The sequence below is a fragment of the Penaeus vannamei genome, chromosome 20, assembly GCF_042767895.1.
Source record: "Penaeus vannamei isolate JL-2024 chromosome 20, ASM4276789v1, whole genome shotgun sequence".
Classification (NCBI taxonomy): Eukaryota; Metazoa; Arthropoda; class Malacostraca; order Decapoda; family Penaeidae; genus Penaeus; species Penaeus vannamei.
This window is the reverse complement of record NC_091568.1, coordinates 6,581,833-6,603,166: the sequence shown is the minus strand read 5'-3', so window position 1 is coordinate 6,603,166 and position 21,334 is coordinate 6,581,833. Positions and strand designations below refer to the sequence as shown.

At 40.8% G+C, this 21,334-nt stretch overlaps 1 protein-coding gene across 1 annotated transcript in view; it reads right to left on the bottom strand.

Moving 5' to 3' along the window:
• The window catches only part of LOC113805867 (dynein axonemal heavy chain 6), a 50,425-nt gene that overhangs the window by 28,312 nt on the left and 779 nt on the right, over window positions 1-21,334 (bottom strand). The window contains exons 2-30 of the mRNA XM_070134864.1: window positions 20,931-21,304; window positions 19,000-19,144; window positions 18,398-18,589; window positions 17,950-18,106; window positions 16,638-16,731; window positions 15,624-15,750; window positions 14,140-14,318; window positions 13,557-13,774; window positions 12,811-12,985; window positions 12,065-12,194; window positions 11,350-11,433; window positions 10,919-11,086; window positions 10,335-10,463; window positions 9,629-9,742; window positions 8,187-8,330; window positions 6,956-7,159; window positions 6,486-6,695; window positions 5,891-6,027; window positions 5,364-5,556; window positions 5,070-5,195; window positions 4,690-4,824; window positions 4,141-4,412; window positions 3,736-3,932; window positions 3,178-3,293; window positions 2,512-2,657; window positions 2,154-2,314; window positions 1,731-1,860; window positions 846-1,569; window positions 446-631 (exon numbers count right to left, since the gene is read on the bottom strand). Coding sequence (XP_069990965.1) covers window positions 446-631; window positions 846-1,569; window positions 1,731-1,860; window positions 2,154-2,314; window positions 2,512-2,657; window positions 3,178-3,293; window positions 3,736-3,932; window positions 4,141-4,412; window positions 4,690-4,824; window positions 5,070-5,195; window positions 5,364-5,556; window positions 5,891-6,027; window positions 6,486-6,695; window positions 6,956-7,159; window positions 8,187-8,330; window positions 9,629-9,742; window positions 10,335-10,463; window positions 10,919-11,086; window positions 11,350-11,433; window positions 12,065-12,194; window positions 12,811-12,985; window positions 13,557-13,774; window positions 14,140-14,318; window positions 15,624-15,750; window positions 16,638-16,731; window positions 17,950-18,106; window positions 18,398-18,589; window positions 19,000-19,144; window positions 20,931-21,304 — 5,367 coding nt within the window. The remainder of the gene's footprint in view (window positions 1-445; window positions 632-845; window positions 1,570-1,730; window positions 1,861-2,153; window positions 2,315-2,511; window positions 2,658-3,177; window positions 3,294-3,735; window positions 3,933-4,140; window positions 4,413-4,689; window positions 4,825-5,069; window positions 5,196-5,363; window positions 5,557-5,890; window positions 6,028-6,485; window positions 6,696-6,955; window positions 7,160-8,186; window positions 8,331-9,628; window positions 9,743-10,334; window positions 10,464-10,918; window positions 11,087-11,349; window positions 11,434-12,064; window positions 12,195-12,810; window positions 12,986-13,556; window positions 13,775-14,139; window positions 14,319-15,623; window positions 15,751-16,637; window positions 16,732-17,949; window positions 18,107-18,397; window positions 18,590-18,999; window positions 19,145-20,930; window positions 21,305-21,334) is intronic.

Below are 21,334 nucleotides of genomic sequence, written 5' to 3'. Positions count from 1 at the left end.
GAGTTGTGGTGAAGTGACGGTTGTGTTTCGATATGGTGGAGGGATGCAGGTATTCAGATGATCGGATAGATGGATGTGTGGGTGGATGGATGGATGGAGGGATGTATGGGTGGATGGATGGATGGATGGATGGAGGGAGGGAGGGAGGGAGGGAGTGAGGAATGGAGGGAGGGAGGGAGGGAGGGAGGAAGGGGGTGAGAGAGGGAGGGATGGGTGGTTGGAGGGAAGGATGGATGGAGGAAGGGATGGGTGGTTGGAGGGAGGGAGGGAGGAATGGATGGATGGATTGGTGGATGGAGGGAGGGAGCGAGGAAAGGAAGGAGGGATTGATGGAAGGATGGATGGATGGAAAGGCAGACATAGACAGATGCACACAAACACATATGTATACATTTACATACACATATTCTATCAGGAACGCATACACACACACATTCGCACTCACCTGCTGCAACTCTGTCAGCGTATGGAACAGGACGCCCTTCCTCCACATCCTCCGCTCCTCGTCCCAGTTCCCCAGCAGATGGTCCCGTGTGAAGGCTCCACACTGCAGGACACGCCACGCAACACCACGGAAGGACCCATCATTTTCTTCCTTCTGCTTCTTCCTGTTTAGAGCTTCTGCCAACACCTGGGGAGATGGTGGCAGTGTATCTGTTATAAGGTCTGTGACAAATAAGTCCTTAGAACGATATAGAATTACTTTATATGGATTACCCTTATAAACAGAATTATTTTAGATGGATTGCTTATATTTGTCGGAATCCATAATAAAGATGGTATTATAGTATTAGAATCTTCAGTCTAGTTTATGATTTTCTTCGGATATAAAGGTATTGCTTTACCTTCCAGACGACAGATTTCCCGGATCCCGACGGAGCCATGATACAGCAACAGTGATGAATGGTAAGCAGAGAGTACATATGCAATGCCGCTTTCATGATCGATGCCCCGTGACTGCTAAGTTCCTCTTCCTTCTCAGCCAAATTTCCTTCCATTTCTTTCCCTCCTTCTTCATTCTGGACTTCTTTTTCCTTTTCCTTTTTATCAGCTGTGTCTTCGGCGATCATCTGCTGTCCTTCCTGCGTGGCTTTGATGATGTCGGACTCGTCGGGCACTTCGTAGGCGAGCTCCGAGTCCCCGCCGAGGAAGGTGTCGTCCGTGTCGCCGTAGCCCCATTCCAGGAGGACCTCCTTGATGGCCACTTCGACGTCGCAGGGTTCGTGATTCCTCTCCTGATCTTCGGCATCCTCCAGCTCGAAAATCTTATTGAATTCCTGGCGCCACAGAGCTTCCTTCTCACTCTGGAGGGGCGAGGTCACGGCATAAAGCGCCTGCGTCACGATCTCCTCGTCGCTCATTGTCTCCGAGTACGGTGGATACCTCATCCAGAGAGAGACGGCACTGGATGAGGTCGCATTTGTGTCTCTTTCGCATTTTTCGTTTTCTTTGTCGTCTGCGGTTTCCAATTTTGATGCATCTTCTTCATTACCATCTTCTGTCACTTCTTTCTTCATTAGTGACGTGTGTCTGATGTCGCAAGCAACACGAGCGGTTGCCTGAACCAGTCTGTTGGAAAACGTGAAGAAAACATCAACATTCACATCATAACGTAAATACACCTACGTTAGTATTCCACAAAGTTCACTAACCTTAAAATATTGATCTAATACACCTACACGTTACACGATATGTTTATTATTCCATCAGAAGCAAGAATCAAGCCTCACCTGGCCAGTGACGTAGGAGGGGCCATGTCAAGGAGATTCGTCAGCTGGACAAAACAGCTGCGCGCTTTTTGCAAATATTCCCGCGACAGACTGAACCCTCGACCGAATAGCATGGCTTCTAGTAGCGTGTCTGGATGAAACAGAAGAAAAAATGGAAGCGGAATCTAAGTCAAAGAAATGTTTTTACGAAAATTATTAAGTTGCGGAGTTAAGATATTTCAGCTGAAGTAGTTTCAGTTCATTCTCATTCTTATTTTTTTCCTAGTGAGCATATAAGCCGGACTGTACAAATTTTGAGAAACTGATATAGGTGAAAACATATGGCTATAAAAGTTAAACGACACAATATAGAATTCCAATCTACATATATATAGTAGTTACCCTTTAATACTTAATCAAAGACATACACTGCATAACACTTACTCAGAGTGGGCGGGCAGACCGATACAGAGGTAAGATGCGGCGTGATGGGGTGGTTCAGCAATGGATATGATGACGTCACCGTTGCATCATCCTGTGACGTCACACTCATAAACAAAGTGAAGGAGTCGACCAAGTTCATCTCTTGTCCATCTATCACGCCTCTTAAGATGATAAAAACGGATTTAAAAAAATAAGATATAGACAAAAAGGCTTAAAAAGGTAAAATGTATTACAAAAACCCTATAAAAAATTGAGGCAAACATCTCTTTTAAAACTACAGAAAAGTAAATAAACTAAACCACCCAAAAGACCAAAAAAACTCACAAAATATGAAAAATTATAACAATAACACGCATACCTCTTGAGGGCGTTAACCTTCGCCTGATAGATATTATGGGCGTACTGAGAGAGACGAGACAGCAACGTGGGCGGGAGGAGGTCTGCATCTTCCAGTAACAACCAGTATCCCCCTTGCACGCCCGCACACACCACGTGTTGGAGGCTCTGAAGGGAGGCGACATCGTTCAGGTTTCATTTAGATTTTTTAAAATGGCGTGGGGCGCAGGTTGTCGGTAAATAAATTCGTCGGTATAAGGAAATGATGTTTGTTTGTTTGTGTCATAGTCTCTGATGATTTGGTCTCCATGCACTTTGATTTATCTATCTATTTATCTACCTTTTATTCAGACGATCAATCAATCTATCTATCTGTGAATATGCCAGTCTTTCTCTAAATAAATAAATAAATAAATAAATAAGTAAATAAATTTATATATACATATATATATATATATATATATATATATATATATATATATACATATATATACACATGTCTCTCTCTATGTTTTAGTAGGTCTATCTGTCGGTCCATCAACGTACTTGTCTGTATGTATGAATATTTCTCCAACTCATTCATTTACTCTTATATTGTAAAAATTAATGAAAAAAAATCCAATCAAACAAGTCAGTCATTAAGAGCGAATATGCACTCCAGTTACGCAAATCATTAATTAACATTTACCTGTGCGGGCGTGTGATCAGAACAGGTAAGCATAGCCAGGTGTTGTCCAGCCGCCCGCGCGACGCCTTTCACTGTCTCAGTCTTTCCGCCGCCCACGCCGCCCACTGCCACGCCGCCTGGTGTAGGGTGGTCGTGTCATTAATATTCAAGATTTGTAATGGACATATTCAAAGGATAAGAATGATCAAGATAATGTAACATGGTATTAATGTTAATCTTAGCTTCATCGTCGTTAGGATCTCAATCTTCATTGTTGTATCTTTTTTTTCTTTCTCTTTCTTTCTTTCTTTCATTCTTTCATTTTCATACTCTCTCTCTCTCTCTCTCTCTCTCTCTCTCTCTCTCTCTCTCTCTCTCTCTCTCTCTCTCTCTCTCTCTCTCTCTCTCTCTCTCTCTCTCTCTCTCTCTCTCTCCAACTTTATATATCTATCTATCTTCGCCTTCTCCTACACCCTTTCCCTCTCCCTTTCCCTTTATTTTTCCTACCTTTTCTTCTCCCTCTCCTTCTCACAACAGCATTTCTTCTCCGTCTCCCTCTCCCTTCAACGCCATACTTACACCTATTCTGAATAGCAGCAGTAATAAGACCATGGTGTGCTTTGAGGGTCGTTGGTGTAGGGATGGTTGCTGGAGAGACACCCATGTATTCGTATCCGTAATCCAGCTGACCCACGCCCACGGTCACCTGCACGCCCGCACTCCGCCCTTCGCCCGTGATCACGTGACGCAGGTGCTGTAGCCACGAATAGGACAAGCTGAGGGAGGGTGGGTGGTCAGTGGAACAGCCGAGTAACAATGGAAGATCAAATTCCACAACAAAATCTCCATGTCCTTTAGGTTTCTGTGACAAGGTTTGTATTAATATAGTTTCATTATCTATCTGTATATCTATCTATTTATCATCTATCTATCTATCTATCTATCGTTTTATCCTTAGATATACCACAAACACAACCAACAAACCTCGAACCCGGATTATCTTGAACCAGCGTCTGGGTCGTATCACGTAATTCCAGCAAAGTGGCTGTTAGATAAGACATCCTCGCTTGTTTCAGGGGAGATACAGTTCGATTCTCACTCTGGTTCTGTCTTACTGCGTTCGTCAACGCGTCTAGAACGTTTATTATCCTTTTGAGAACCCTCTGGAGGTCTGGTTTGTCTTGGGTTTCGGAGACCATGGCAAAGGCTCGATTCACTTCCCGAGACCATTGGATGCGCTTGCAGACGTCTAACACCTGTGATGATGAAACTATGGCTTTATTTAACGATGGTCGAGACTAGGATTGTGACGACGATCTAAGTAAAAATGTAAGTAATAACAACTCGAGTGAAAATAAATATAAATTGTTGTGAAAATTCAATTACTAATTTCTGCCCAAAGATAAATAGTAAAATAATCTAAAAAAATAATGTAGCAGGTAAATAGGTAAACAAACAAAAAAGGAAGATTTAATAAATAACGCCATACACCTTCGACTACACCAAGAAAAGACTTAAGAAAAGGGTACTCGCCTGCAGAGGCAGCTCGGATGTGGGTAAGTCAAGGTCGTCCTCGACGTGTTTGAGAATGAGACGCCGAATTGTGGCCCTCATACCGCTCTCGACTCGACCCAGCCAATCCTCCACTCCGTGATGGGCTATCACAGGCTAGGTTGCAAATAAGATGAAGATAATGAGATGGCTACACCCAATTAACTCCTGTGGTATGATTTTCTTCAAACCGGTCTGAAATTTCGGCATGCAGCGTTAAATTTAGCACTATCTAATAATATGTTCATACTTTTTTCTTTCTTCCCAGTTGGCAATTTCTTCAGTTTCAGAAAATAATGAAATTCCATTGAATCGCAACAGAATTTCTTTTTTTCCTATATTCGGAAAAGGACTTAACTCACTTTAGCCAGGTGGAGCGTTTCCTGTTGGGGCGACACTAGTGCCACTATCTGGCCGTCCTCACACCTCACCAACCGACCGACGCCCGTGAACATCCGACGCAGGTACTTGTGGCACACCTCAAGATCCTGGCGAAATGTATTTGGTGAAAAAAAAATCGATTTGGGATGTATTCGAAGGAAGAGACTGATTTCAAGAAAGTATTTTCAGTCCTAAAAACTGAAGTGTTTCTTTATTGCTATACTTCACTTGAAAGCTATTCTCCGTCTAAACAAATTTAAAATAAGAGCACTCACTTGTCCCTTGGTGAGTAACTCGACGACGTCTTGGTCAGGAAGGACGAAGAGCCTCGGGCACGTCTGCTTCCTCATACCGAGCAGAGGAGACACGCACGCCCGTAGGTCTTCTAGTTGCCCTCTTTGCTGCAGCAGCTCTTCCAGTAGCATCCCGCCCCGAAGCTGCGATAACACCCGAGGTTCATCCTTCAGCCTGGAGACCAATAGAGGTATTTTTCAGGGCAACGTAACACCCATGAACAAGTTCTCACAATACATGGATCTATAGATAAATGAATCCATGAATGATTATATGTGTAGGTATATGTATTGCTGTAATTGTGCATATGTGTGTGCATTATTACCATTGTGTGCACTTATATATATAACTCTTATTATGTGCTCGTCTAGACATGAATATCACTGTATGTCTAATATGCAAAACCAATGTCGCTAACACCATCATCAGCACATACATAGCCAACCACTTTACGCTTTCACTAACTCATCACTAACTTCCACAGACTTAACCAAACGGAACACTCAACCTGGAGAGTGTGGCGCTCCAGAAGGAGGAAGCCGCACAAAAGACGGCCGCCTGCAGAGGGAACACTTCCATGGCGGTGCAGGAACTCAAGACGAGGTCGAGAGCCAACCATTCGCCCTCGAAGTCACGAAGGGCAGCCTGGAGTTAAGGAATGGAAGTGAATTCACTAGAGGATATTAATTCATTTATTCACGTCTGTGGTAAAGCATATATTTTTTCACATATTGGAATAAAAAATAAATAAAAAATACACACACACACACACACACACACACACACACACACACACACACACACACACACACACACACACACACACACACACACACATATATATATATATATATATATATATATATATATATATATATATATATATATATATATATGTCAGATGGTTAGGTATATAACCTATCAGACTGTTTCTTAACTTATGATATTTATGAAAACGTCGCTTCTTTTTCCGATTTCACTTATTTACCATTAGTACCATTCCATTTTGATGTCACTTTTACAACACTTCACACTTTTATTACTCACACATTATCCCCATCATGACACCCTACACATAACCTACAACGTCGTCTGTCACTCACAACTGTCTCCTTAATGATAGTGTGGATGTTCTTCCACTTCACAGTTTCATTCTTGATGTGGAGGGCGTGCTGGGAGTGGAGGAGCAAGTGTAAGGTCAGGTCAGAGGCCAGCAAGAGGGATTCCAGGTCGGTGAGGTCCCCCAGCACGTACAGATCCTTCCTGATGTAGGCTTGGACGGGGATGATAGCAACGTCCCAGTCTTCTTCGAGCTGGCGAGGACGATGAAAAGGCTTTGTATTTTTGTTATTTATACACACACACATACATATATATATGAATATTTGATTTTTTAAATGGGATACAGTTAACCGCAATTACCATAACACTATCATTTACACAATCTTAAATTCCTTGCAGACAATATACTAGTCTGCCCTATTCGGAATACACCACATTAATTTACTTGAGTTACCCAGTCAAATATCATTTATAGAAAACGTTGATCTCTACATTTTTAGGGATAACTTACCTTTTTCAAACGATTTTCCATTTCGCGCTGCAACTGGGCGGTGTGGGCAACCTGCTGTAAGGTGTGGGCGTGGGTGTGGAGGGACATTTCGTCGACGTGAGCCAAGGTGAGGTTGGGCGGCAAGGCTCGACCCAGGGCAGTGTCTATTTCCTGCCAGTGTCTCGGTCGGAGGGCGGAGTCTGTTAAGGCTTCCAAGACAGGCAGCTGCGTGAAGAATAATTAGGAGAAGGATCACTAATGATGGCCATGATTTTGATTCTGTTAGTGCTCCTGCTTCTGCTGATAATGATGACGATGTTATTGCTGCTGTTGCTTCCACTGTTACTACTTCTATTGCTACTACTACTACTACTACTACTACTGCTACTGCTACTACTACTACTACTACTACTACTGCTGCTGCTGCTGCTGCTGCTGCTGCTGCTGCTGCTGCTACTACTACTACTACTACTACTACTACTACTACTACTACTACTACTACTACTACTACTACTACTATACTACTACTAATATACTACTACTAATATACTACTACTACTACTAGGCTACTACTACTACTACTACTACTACAACTACTACAACTACAACTACTACTACAACTACTACTACTGTAGCTACTGTTAAGCTACATGACTACTAATACTAATACTAATACTAATACTACAACTACGACTAATCTAACATTTCAACAACAGTTACTAGTGCTATTGTTGCTACAACTACTATTGCTGTGACTGCCAATTAATAATGGCAATAACTGATAAAAATAGCAAATTCATAAAACTTCTGATTGTCATTGATAATCACCCATGGCGATTCTAATGACAATAACTAAAATAATGGCTGACAAAGTAGCTAACAATAATTTTTTACAATGCCTATATCAGTACTTTGAGGATAAGAATAAAATATAGTAAACAAATACTGAAATCATGACCATAAAGACTATTATCCTGCTGCAACAAATATCCATCAAAATAGAATAGTCACTCTCGAAAACAAAAACGCTAACAGTATAAGAAAAAATGGAAATCAACTCACGAATAAAAGTCAATTCAAGCAAGTCACGTTCTCGAAAAAAATACAAAACATCAACATTATTATGATCACGAAAAAATATACCAACCCAATCACAAAAAAAGAAAAAAAAAACACTAAAACAAAGCAAAAAAACAAAAAAAAAAACAATTCGCCAAGCAAAAACAAAACATAATCCCTCCGATCAGCTGACCTTCTCCTGCATCTGAGACACAAGCGTGTTGAGGTGCTGCAGGACGTCCGACTGCTGAGTGGCGCCCATCAGGTAGTCCGCCTTCTCCCGGTACTTGAGAGTCACCTGAGTCACTTCGGTCACGTCCAGGCACCGGACTTCTCGCTTGGGTGGAGAAGGAAGGAATGTTTGGACTTTTACGTGTCTACATGTACGCGCCCGCTTATACATGCATGTATAGATATACACGCACATATACATATATAAACACATACACAATATATATACATACACACACACAGACATGGATACATATATATATATATATATATATATATATATATATATATATATATATATACATATACATATACATATACATATACATATACATATACATATACATATAAACATATAAACATATAAACATATGCATATATATGTATGTATATATATGTATACATATATACATATGTACACATTTATGAATATATCTGTGTTCGTATATATGTATATGTATATATATATATATATATATATATATATATATATATATATATATATATATATATAAATAAATTCATACTCAGAGATATGTCTGTATATATGTGTATATATACAAATATATATATATATGAGCACATATATACATATATACAAGCACACACGCACACACACACACACACACACACACACACACACACACACACATACACACACACACACACACACACACACACACACACACACACACACACACACACACACACACACACACACACACACACACACACACACACACACACATGTACATATACATAAACATTTACATGCATAACAAACACACACAGACACGCACATACACACACACAGATACGCACACATACATACACAAACACACACAAACACACACACATACATACACACATATATATATATAAAAGTGATAGACAGAGATAGACATGTTATATATATATATATATATATATATATATATATATATATATATATATATATATATATATATATATATATAAGATTAACATATTTAAAGCTCTTTCAAAATGTAAGTTAATACGCAACATTTATCGACCTTGGCATATTTTCCGAATGACGTCATTTCCGAAAACCTGACCATCATTGCCGGAAATGTATTTTTGTATTTCAAACTTACTTTTGACTCCTTTTAATAATCCAGATTAATCATTTCCAACCTGTATAAAAAGAAGTCTAAACGTATCGCCAATTCAACTAATTTTCAATTAGAGAAAAAAGGAAAAAAATTAAGTACATGTTTACAAATATGAGTAATATAAAAGAAGAGAGAGGAGAGAGAAGAGAAAGAGTGAGAGAGAGAGAAAGAAAAAGGGAGAGAGAGAGAAAAGAAAGCGAGAGCGAAAGAAAAAGAGAGAGAGATATATAACTTATCGCAATTACACTCACGTCCTTACACTCATACCCACCTTATACCACTCGCTCGTGAGCTCCTCCCACTCGGCCAGAGACCGCCAGAGTAGCATCTTGAGGGCGATCTCCTCCTCGACGACGGCCAGATCCTTGAACATGCACACCTTGAGCTGTGGGAAGGAGATGCAGCCAGGTGAGCAGCGATTTCCAGGTATTCATAAGACATGGGAAACTGGATACGCTTTGACGCCATGATGGGTGTGTGGGCGTGGGTGGGAGGGGGGGGGGGTGCGTGTGTGTGTGTGTGTGTGTGTGTGTGAGTGTGTGTGTGTGTGTGTGTGTGTGTGTGTGTGTGTGTGTGTGTGTGTGTGTGTGTGTGTGTGTGTGTGTGTGTGTGTGTGTGTGTGTGTGTGTGTGTGTGTGTGTGTGTGTGTGTATGAGAGAGAGAGAGTGTGTGTTTAAGTGTTGTGTGTCTGTTTAGACAGATATAAACTGATATACATACATACATGCATGCATATATATATATATATATATATATATATATATATATATATATATATATATATATATATATATATATATATATATATATATATATATATATATATATTCATATATATATAAGAGAGACAGACAGACAGACAGCGACAGGAAGAGAAACAAATTCATATACACGCGTCTATGTGCGAAAGTATTTCAGCATATATCTTCATACATCACCAACGTCATCCTCCAACAAGCTCCCCCCAAAAAACTTACGCTGAAGGTGGTCTGGTACTGCACGACGGTGGTGGCCTGGGCGCGGATCGTGCTGGCTCGGGAGTCCGCCGCTTCCAGCATCTTCAGCGCCTCCTCCCGGTCGCTCGTCACCCGCAGGAACCTCAGCGCCTAAAGGTGGGGAAGAGGCGGGTGGAGGAATATAACGGGACGTTTATGTTGAAATGGAGGAATAGTTTGATTATTATTTTTATTATTATTATTATCACTATTATTATCATTATTATTATTATTATTATTATTATCATCATGATTAGTATTACTATGATTGTCATTTATTATTATTATTATTATGATTAATATTATTATTATTGTTATTATTTCTTTTTAATCCGAAAATGGTTAGCTGATACATGTAAACACATTCTGTAAATATGTTTTTTTTTTACATCGAATGACCGTTTGGGATCAATAATATATCATTCTAAAAAAATATTTTTTTTTTAAACAAAATGACAATGCATATAATGGATCAATGATAAAAAATAACAACAACCATAGTCCCAAACAAAAAAATCAATAAATTAATAAACTAATTCTTAAAAAAACGACATCCAATCACCTACTTGAACTTGCTCCGATAACTTGACCGTCTCTGCGTCCAGCTCCTCGATCTCCTTCTGCAGGAGTTGGTTCAGCTTGCGGATCATCGTCGGCCTCTCCATCAGACTCCTTCGGACGCATTTTCTCAGCCGCTTCAGTTCCTTCTGGAGGGCCTCGTATTTATTGTGTACCTGGAAATGAATCGTTTTTTGTTTGTTTGTTTGTTTCTCGTTTTTTTGTTGGTTTGTTTCGTTCGTGGTTCGATATTCTTTTTTTCGGTGTTTCAGTTCCTGGTTCGTGTTTGGTGTTTCATTTGAAGACTTACTTTGGTTGGATAATTTATTATTAGATTTTTTTACCTCTTGCATTATGAATTATATTTTCCACAGCAGTTTTATATATATCAAAATTCTAAACACACTTCTTTAGAGGAGATGGGGTTGGTAAGCCTGACCTCTGGATGTAGCGTGATGTGGTAGCCCTGGATCATGGAGTACGCTTGATGAATCACACTTTCTTCACCATTCACTCGTTCCATCTAGAAAAAAAACGACAGACGAAATAATTAATTCCTCATTCACCTTGTTTATTTAGATATATTGACCTCGCTCTTGAGGATGAATGCAGTGCATCTATTCTTCGCTTATGGCCATATACTAAAAGGTTATTTATATGTTACGTTCGCTCTTGGGAAAAATATATATTGTGTAGTCATTATTCGCCAATCAACACATACTAATATGTTATTCTTATACTGACCTCGCTATAGAAAAAATATAATTTTACTAATCGCCTATGGACACTTACCAAAAGGCTGAACTGTTCATATTCTATACTCGCTATTGAGAGAAAAAAAATATCACACATAATTCTTCGCTTAGGAACATATACTAAAAGCTTATTCAAAGAGAAAAAATATATATTTTTCTTTCCTTATGCCTCCTGACGTCATAATAATAACAATGCTAATAGTGAACAACAATAATAATACTAAGAAAATGATGACAACAAAACAATGATAATAATGATGATAATGATATTAATAGTAATAGGTGGAACTATGAACATAAAATGTCATTCACATACTGACCTCGATCTTAAAGAAAAGAAAAAAAACGCACATTCTTCGCGTAGAAAACACATACCAAAAAGGTTACTCATAAACTGACCTCGCTCTTGACCTCTGTGACGTAGTTCAAGAGCGTCACCACCTGCTGGGCCGTGACGGGTGCCATCTCCAGGCCGAGCCACTTGTCCGTCGCCTCCGCTTGTAACTTCTTCACCCGCTGGTCGAAACCTCTGTTGGGGAGGAAGAGGATGGTGGGGGTGGTAGGGAGGGGGTGATGGTGGTGGTGAGGGTGAGGGGTAGGGTGGTGATGGTGGTTGGGAGGGTGGTGGTGGTGAAGGTGAAGGTAAGGGGGAGGGGGAGGGTGGTGGTGATGGTGAAGGTGAGGGAGAGGGAGAGGGGGAGGGGGAGGGGGAAGATGGTGGTGGTGGTGAGGGTGAGGAAGAGGGGAAGGGTAGTGGTGGTGGTGGTGGTGGTGGTGGTGGCGGTGGCGGTGGCGGCGGCGGCGGCGGCGGCGGCGGCGGCGGCGGCGGCGGCGGCGGTGGCGGCGGCGGCGGCGGAGGCGGCGGCGGCGGCGGCGGCGGCGGCGGCGGCGGCGGCGGCGGCGGCGGCGGCGGCAGCGGCGGCGGCGGCGGCGGCGGCGGCGGCGGCGGCGGCGGCGGCGGCGGCGGCGGCGGCGGCGGCGGCGGCGGCGGCGGCGGCGGCGGCGTTGGTGGTTGTCGTAATGATGATGATGGTGGTATGATAGTGGTGCTATTGATGTTAGTGGTGATGACTACTATTAACAAGATATCAGAGCAGGTGATTATAAAAAAAAATGATTTTTCATATCAGATTAATTTCCCTCACTGGCTGACATCCTGGTGCATCCGCTGCTGCTGCTGACGGAGGGACGTGACGAGAACCCTCCTGGCGTCGGTTTGGTCCACCTGCAGGAGACCGAGATTCACCACTTCTCTGATGCTTCTCACGGTCTCCACCAGGCCCTCCACGCGCCCCAACCACGATCCAAGTTCACTCATATCTGCGCCAGGAGTTAAATTGCTGTAGAATAAGGTTTATCTTTCCTTAAGGGTGCGTCCACATCAGCGACATATTCCATTCTCTCTCCCCCTCCCCTCCTCCCTTCCCTTCATTCTCTCTCCCCCTCCACTGCCTCCCTTCCCTCCGCCTCCTCCCCCCTCCCTCCATTTGTTGCTTGGAGACAAATTGGAAACTCTGTGGGGGGCACAATAGGAGACATTCGGATACAAATCTCCTGATATGTATGGGGACATGTCTGTCACAGTGATGAGACACATGTCGGCAACAAGAGTCGACACCATGGCACTGTCTACACCATGTTGGGCTGTTGGCTGGTGGGAGGTCTCTGACGACATCACTTCGTCCACACCAGGACTGCTAACATGTCGCCCAACAAATCCGTGCCAACATATCTACTAAGATGTTCCTCAACGACCTAACAACTTGTTACCCAACTTGTCAGTCTTAATATTCCCACCGTGTTTTTGTCACTGGTATGGACTCAGCCTTAATCAATAATATATTCGCAGAATTCGAGAGAGTAAAGGATTGTCAAATGGAGTCGCTCTCACCTTTTTTGTCTTCCTCACCTTGGTCCTGGATGCCCTCTTCTCTCGGCGGCGTCTGCGCCTCCTTCAGCAGGTCGTCCAAGGGATTCACTTCGCCCTCCACCTTCTGCCACTTGTCCTCCACGAGGCTGAGGACCTTCCCGATGGACTCCTTCAAGAGAGAGTCGTCCTCTAGCATCGTGCGAAGGACAGTGTTCTCATCCGAAGCCACTGCAGAGAGCCTGGACACCGTGAAAGATGGAGCATTAAAGTTACACTAAGATAACCGATGTCGGGACTTCGTAATGTTGAAAATGGCTCATTAGATATTTTATATACCTTACTTTCGTAAATTATGTCCTTTTTCATTCATTTATTTTTTCTTCTGCATTTCTAGGGGTCCCTTTTTCATCACCCTCCTCATGGTGGAACTCTTACTCTCGGTATTCCCGTTTTCTTTTATCGACATTCTTCCCATCTTCTTTTTATCGTTTCAACCCAAACTACAACAAATTGCTTCATCCTCTTTCCTCTACCTTCCTTCCTTACCTCAAATACCCTCCTAAATTATATCAATCTTATCCCCGTCTCCTTATCACCCCCTTACCTATCTTGGGGTGTGAAGTAAGGCAGAAGCGGCTGGATCGACAAGACCGTCATCTCGCACATGCGCACGACGCTTCTCAGGCCGCCCATCAGCGCCTCTTGCGTGGGCGCGCAAACGATGACGTTCTCTTCCACGCTCACTTTTACCAAAAACATTGCGCCGATTTCCTCTTCGGCCTCCTGACATCATAGTGTTAACAATGCTTGTAAATATGACAACAGCAACAACAATAATAACAACAACAATAATAATAATAATAATAATAATAATAATATAATTATAATAATAAAATGATAACAAAAACAATGATAACAATAATGATGAAAATTGTATTAATATAATTATCTTTTATTATCATAATGATAATGATAACAATAACAGGAATGACAATAATAATACCAATAATATTAATGATCAAAATTTTGATAGCAATAATAATTATGATGATGATAATGATAATAACAGTAACAACAATAATGATAACTATAACAGTGATAATGATTATGATAACAAAGCACCAATAACAAAAACAATGATTATAATAAAAATTATAACAAAAATAATAACAGTAACAACAATAATGACACCAACAAGTTATAACAACATCAACAACAATAATGGTAATAACAGCTACTAATACGTAATGCCAATAACGATGCTACTACTACTACTATTACTACTACTACTAGCGATAATAATAAATATGTTACAGCACCTTACTTATGGTTAGATAAGGACTTGATTGTTAATCTCAGTACTTTAATGTGAAGAGCCCACTTAGACTTCTCTTTATCACGTGTTGGATAAGTTACATTTTTGTTATATTTTTTTTTTTTTTTTTTTTATTCTCAATATGATTTAAGCTGTTATCAATAGTGTTATTATCATTGATATCATCATCATTATCATTGTTGTTATTGTTGCTGTGTCTCTTATAATTATTATTATAATGTTACTTTCTTGTTATTGTTTTTTTCTCTTTTGGTGATTATTATCTTCCTTATTCTTATTACTACTGTAACCATTGCTATCAACAACTCTGAAACGAGGAGACTTGATGAAAATTAAAACAAAAGTACACAGAACAGAAACACAAAAGCCAAAAAAATTCATACAAATACAAAACTACAAATAAAAGCACAAAACAACAACAAAATCACAAGAGAACAGAACCTAATCAAAAACACAAAGCAAAAACTAAATCAAAAGCAAAACAAAACGGATATACAAGCACAAAACGAAACACAAGAAAGCACAAATAAAATCACAAAAACACAGACAAAAGCACGCAAAAATAACAAAAACACAAACAAAAGCACACAAGAATAATCAAATAAAAAAGAACAAACAAAATCACACAGACATAAGCAAATAAAAAAGAACAAACAAAATCACACAGACATAAGCAAATTAAAAAGCACAAACAAAAGCACACAAAAATAACAAAGGCACAAACACCGCTTATTTCTGACTCCTCAACCAACCTCATCGGCCTGTTCCTTCTCCTTGACAGTCGACCTGGTGACAATGGTGTCAAGCAGACTCTTGACAGTGTTATGAAGGATCGTCCTCAGTGCAGACGCTACCATGAGGTCTACCACGCGTACCATTCTGTAGGAGCAGAGGGTCGTGTAGGCCTATGTGGTATTTTGGGGATCCTATAGAGGGTCGTGTAGGCCTATGTGGTATTTTGGGGATCCTATAGAGGGTCGTGTAGGCCTATGTGGTATTTTGGGGATCCTATAGAGGGTCGTGTAGGCCTATGTGGTATTTTGGGGATCCTATAGAGGGTCGTGTAAGCCTATGTGGTATCTTGGGTAACCTGCAGAGGGTCGTGTAGGCCTATATGTATTTTGGGGAACCTGCACAGAGTCGTTTAGGCCTGTGTTTTGGGGGGTAGAGTGAATGGTTGGTTGTGTGGTTGTAGGTGTTGTTTTTTATCTTTATACTGAAATTAAGAAATGTAAAGATTTTAAAAAGTGTTATATCCAAAGAAGTCCTATCAGTATTTTGAAATCTCAGCTTTTTCTGTTTTCTCTTAGCTCTGCATTTAAAGGTTGTCTTGAACGTCACATTTTTCAACACAACACATTCTTCAGTAAAACAATATAAAGAAACTAAACCAGAAATCTCACTTAACGATCAAAGCTGAATGTGCAGTTTCGATTTTTTTAAGACTACCCTCAAAGAGCTCCTTTTAGTATATTAATTTTTCAGTTTTTTCAATGAAATTCAGCAGGGAAACAAAACCTAAAATTGACGATCGAAGCTAAGAGAGCAATTTCGTCTTTTTTTTTAAGATACACAAAGATTTCCTATCAAGTATATATTTTTTCGGTGAAATAAAACTGGGAAAATAAAACCCAAAATAAGAATTCCACTTGACAATCGACGCCAAGCAATTTCGAAAGATTTTTTTTTTTTGAAGTTTACCCAGATTTCAGATAATCTCAAGTCAAGTAAAACAGAGAAACAAAACCGAACATTTTCAATCTCACTTGACGATCGAAGCCGAAGAATGGCGTCGGGGCATGGAGGACGAGCCCGTGTTACTCCGCGGGGATTTTTTCTCTCCACTCAGCAATTCCGATCCTGAAAGAGTCGTGGGCTGTTGAACCTTTCCGTTTTGGTCAGTTAGAAGGAAGGACGGTGTTCTGAAGCTAAGTGTATGTGTTATTCCAGAGCGAGGCAACGGGAAAGTGCACATAAATGTATATATTTGTGGTTCTCAGTCTCCATGGTCGCGACTGAAATGAGGGGTTTGCTGAGGGTTGTCGAATGGGTTTTAAATAACAAATAAACAAACAACCAAAACTCCACAGCTGGTTATATTTTGATTTTGAGTAATGTAGCTTTCAGTGTGGTCACTGCTTATGGGGAAGGCTAGATCAATAGCAACTCGAGGTGTCATGGCGTCTCACAGGGCTATTTCGATGATTGTTCAATGAAAATATAACCACTAATATCATTATTCTCCATCATTTTTGAAAACAAATGACCAAAATGACCGACCATATTCACAAAGAATCCGTAACATTTGTAGCGTCATCAAAATAAACCCCATGTGCTTTTTCCAAAAATAGAATCAGACGCCATGACACATGCTCGAGTTGCTACTGGGTCTAGCCTTCCCCATTAGGGTCGTGAGGGTTTTTCTGAGGGTCGTCGGAGGGTCTTAAATAACAAACATACTAACAAAACTCCACCGCTGGTTACATTTTGATTTTGAGTAATGTAGTTTTCAGTATGGTTACTGTTTATTACCAAGGTGTATTGTATGGTTCTTACACTAGCCAGTTTTATGTTTATAATTCATTGCATTAATTTTACGAATTGTTGAAATTTATCAACAATTCAATTAACATGTTTTCTTGCCCGTTCCAAATCAACTGAAATTCATTTTGGTAATAATACAAATCCTTATAAACATAATAACGTAAGCTCATAAACCTAACATTAAGATGATTGGATTTAGTACTACCTGTTCACACCTTAGTGTCGCTAGTTCAAGTGAAGACGTACTTAGAGTCGCAATAAAAAAAAAGTTGGGAAACCCTGGTATAAACACTTGGATGCAGTTGGCGTCTTTTTTGTATAAGGTAGGCCTATCTTGTGGGATATACTCGTTTATCAGTGGGGAGAGATTTAAATACATCTATTTACACCAGTGATTTGATTACATTTACTCAAACCAGAGATTGAAATATATCTACTTACCTCAAGAAGGAAAACAAGAAAGACATTCCTTGAAAGTTCCTAACCTTCCCCACCCATCCCTCCCCCTTAACCCCTACCCGCTGACCCTCTCACCGTCGCCGTCGCCTGTAGGTTCGTCGGTATGCACCATGCTGGCCACTACCTGCAGAAGGAGCGACCTGAAGGCGTGCAATCGGTTCCTCACACTCTCGAGGGCTCCTTGAACGTCGCTCACCCAGGCGTCCATCAGTACCGGTTCCTCCAGAGCCACCTGCATGTGTAAGTGACAGGAACACACTTCAGCATTGATTTTTTTCTTCCCTCTCATCATTGTTGTTGTTGTTGTTGTTAATATCATTCAACTACTTTTCTCATTTTTGGTTATTGATAATTCAAAATAACTTTCCTAGTCAGTGATAAGAACAAAAGATATGGATGATAGTAACAATACCATCAATTTTCCAAGGTGAGAGAGAGAGAGAGAAATACACACATAAAAAAGGCAATAAGAACAATAAGAATAAGAACAACAAAAGAAAACGAGAGAAGAGCGACCACCGACCTCCAGAAGGCCCATGTGCGAGAGCTTGTGACAAAGGGCGGACACGTTCGCCAGGGTGCCGAAGAAGGGCGGCTGCAGGATGACCAGGTACGCCGTGATCCGCGCCTTCGCCTCCCGGAGCTTCCTTGAGCGCACGATCTTCCTCCACACCTGCCACGTCTTCCGGAGGCGGAACACGCGGAAGAAGCGAATCTGCGGAAAAAAGCGGAGAGACGTGCGGTTAGAGGTCATTGGGCTTGATGTATGTTTATGTTTTGCAAATTGGTGAGAGCAGAGAAATGCTAGTTTGAATGTATATTCATATTGCGCATGTATATTTGAGGATATATGCTAAAACATGCTACGCGGATATGCTTTATATATATATATATATATATATATATATATATATATATATATATATATATATATATATATATGTGTGTGTGTGTGTGTGTGTGTGTGTGTGTGTGTGTGTGCGTGTATTCATATATGTATGTATGTGTGTATGTATATATGTATGTGTGTGTATATGTATGTATATATGTGTGTGTGTGTGCATGATGCGTACGTATGTGAGTTTGTTGTATTAACTCGCACACTTTTTTTCTAATCCACACTACCTTCCGCAGTTTGTTGTACAGTTGGAACTCCCTCTGAAAGGCGTCTATGGGCGTGAACGTGACTTCGGTGGGCCACACTTGGGTCACGCCCGCGTTGCTGAGGATGGCGTACTCCCGCAGCCCCTTCGGCCGCCCGCTGACAACGCTGCCGGCGAGGAGAGAGGAAGGAACATTAGATTCTATGCCCGTTTGCTTTACGTTCCCATTTCGTATGTTTCATTGCCGAATGCGGTCAGAATTGATATTGGCAAATTTACTTAGTAATAAATTTGCTTTCTTGGGTGTTAAATCTGCATTCGGTAGCTAACTGACCAAACAGTATAAATATAGAATATATGAAAATTCTATAGTTAATGCTTCTTGATTGACTTTGTCGGACATTTTCATGAGTCAGTTATTTCATCTCTGAAATAAGTATATAAGGTACTATGTACTGAAAATGACAACAATAACTGGTATTGATAATATTACTGTTATTACGATTGTTCAACAAAATTGCTCTAATGAAATTCATCTTGCATGAATTTCGAAGCGGATGGAGACAGCATAAATGACACGAATAATCACAAATAACTCCTTCATTTCAGATAAATAGATCAGGCAGTTCAGTGACGTCATGGTACACAGTGACAGGTCCCGGATGTTTCAAAGGGTGGTGAGCCATAAGACGGCTTCCCGGGTAGGAATGCTCTTTTCAAAGGCATTTTCCAAGCATATGTCTGTAAACTATGACACTTCTATGTTGACAGAACGTAAACATGAAGAAAGGGACATGAACGAGAATGTTTAATTCAAAGAACAAGAGATTAAATCGCCATCAAAATTACATGACATACATGTCACCAGCACTGAGAGACCTAGGATTACAATAGGAAAAAATGGTACATATGCATATACATGAAAAAAATGCAGGAAATTATTTATAAGCACATATAATTTTAGTCGCCATTTTATTACTAATTATAGCACGACCGTTGTCTAAATTACCCACATATTTTTGTATATCGTCTATTCTATTGTCAGGACGAACTAATCACATTTAGGTAGAAGACGCCGTTTCGGATCCGGCACTGATTATAAATGTGTGTTTGTTTTTCCTTGGAAGAAAAAACTATCATGTGCTCACTTGTATAATTATATGCCATTCGTTTTTATCATTCTAATAAGTCTATAATCAAGAAATGAACAGTTTAATATGGAACAATTTTTCACGTATTTCGGATTCTGGCAATACTCGTTCACATCCCTCAATTTAACAGCTAACGAAATCCCTTGTCTTTATAATAGAGCTAATTTCTTAGTCTTAATTGTGGGTTGATATCATTTTTCTTACTCCAAGAATTTCTAAGTGTCATGATAGATAACTTTATTACCTCCGGCCTTATGTCTTACGGGATGTTGAGAATAACGAGGCAGTTGACTCATACAACAATTTGCACGGGGTGAGTAACATTACCACCCGTCAGAATGCTGTACAGTAACAATGGCGGAGGGGTCATTATACTTTCCGAAATAGATCTCTCTACTTACCTGCAGCTGTAGGGGTTATACCTTATATCTTCGTCTTATTTGAAACTATTGGGGTTATATCTCGTAAATTCCGAATTGATCTCTCCACTTGTTTAAAGCTATAGAAAATCTCCACTTATCTGAAGTTGTAGGGCAAAATTTATCTTTTCTTGACTTAAGTTCTCCTCTTAACTTACCTCTTACCCTTCTTAAAGATGTCTCCACTTAAGGAGCTGTTGGTACTTATATCTTCCACTTCCTTGAAGCTTTAAGAGTTATACCTTACACCTTTCGGAATGATCTCTCCTCTTGTTTCAGGTTTTATGAGTTACACCTGATACCTTCCGGGAAAAAAATCTTTTAATTTACTCGAGGCTTTAGGAGTAATAACCTCACACCTTCCGGGGAAAAAATCCACTCACTTGAAGCTGTAGGGGTTATACTCGAGCTCAGAGGGCGGGTGCTTGAGGGTGAGGTACAGCATCATGTTGCATCTGTTGACGAGTTCAATAGCGTCGTCGAGGGTCCGGGGTGGTACGACGGGGGCTTCTACCAAGGGCGGGAGTTTCAACCCTGCTCCTGACGCGGGGGTCTTCGAGGGTCCTGACAACGCCGGCAGGAAGGAAGTCGAAATTTCTCCGGGCGGCGAGAGTAAGGCGGTGTTCGGGGACTGGGTGTCGTCTGCCGAAGGTTGTGGGAGTCCGCTCGAGTCTATGAGTTCCGTTGGGAGGACTTCGAGGCCGCCGGCGCCCGGGGTGGCCTGCTGCTGCTTCGCCTCCGTCACCTGGATCGTGGGCTGGGAGAAGCGGAGAATCATTTAAATTAA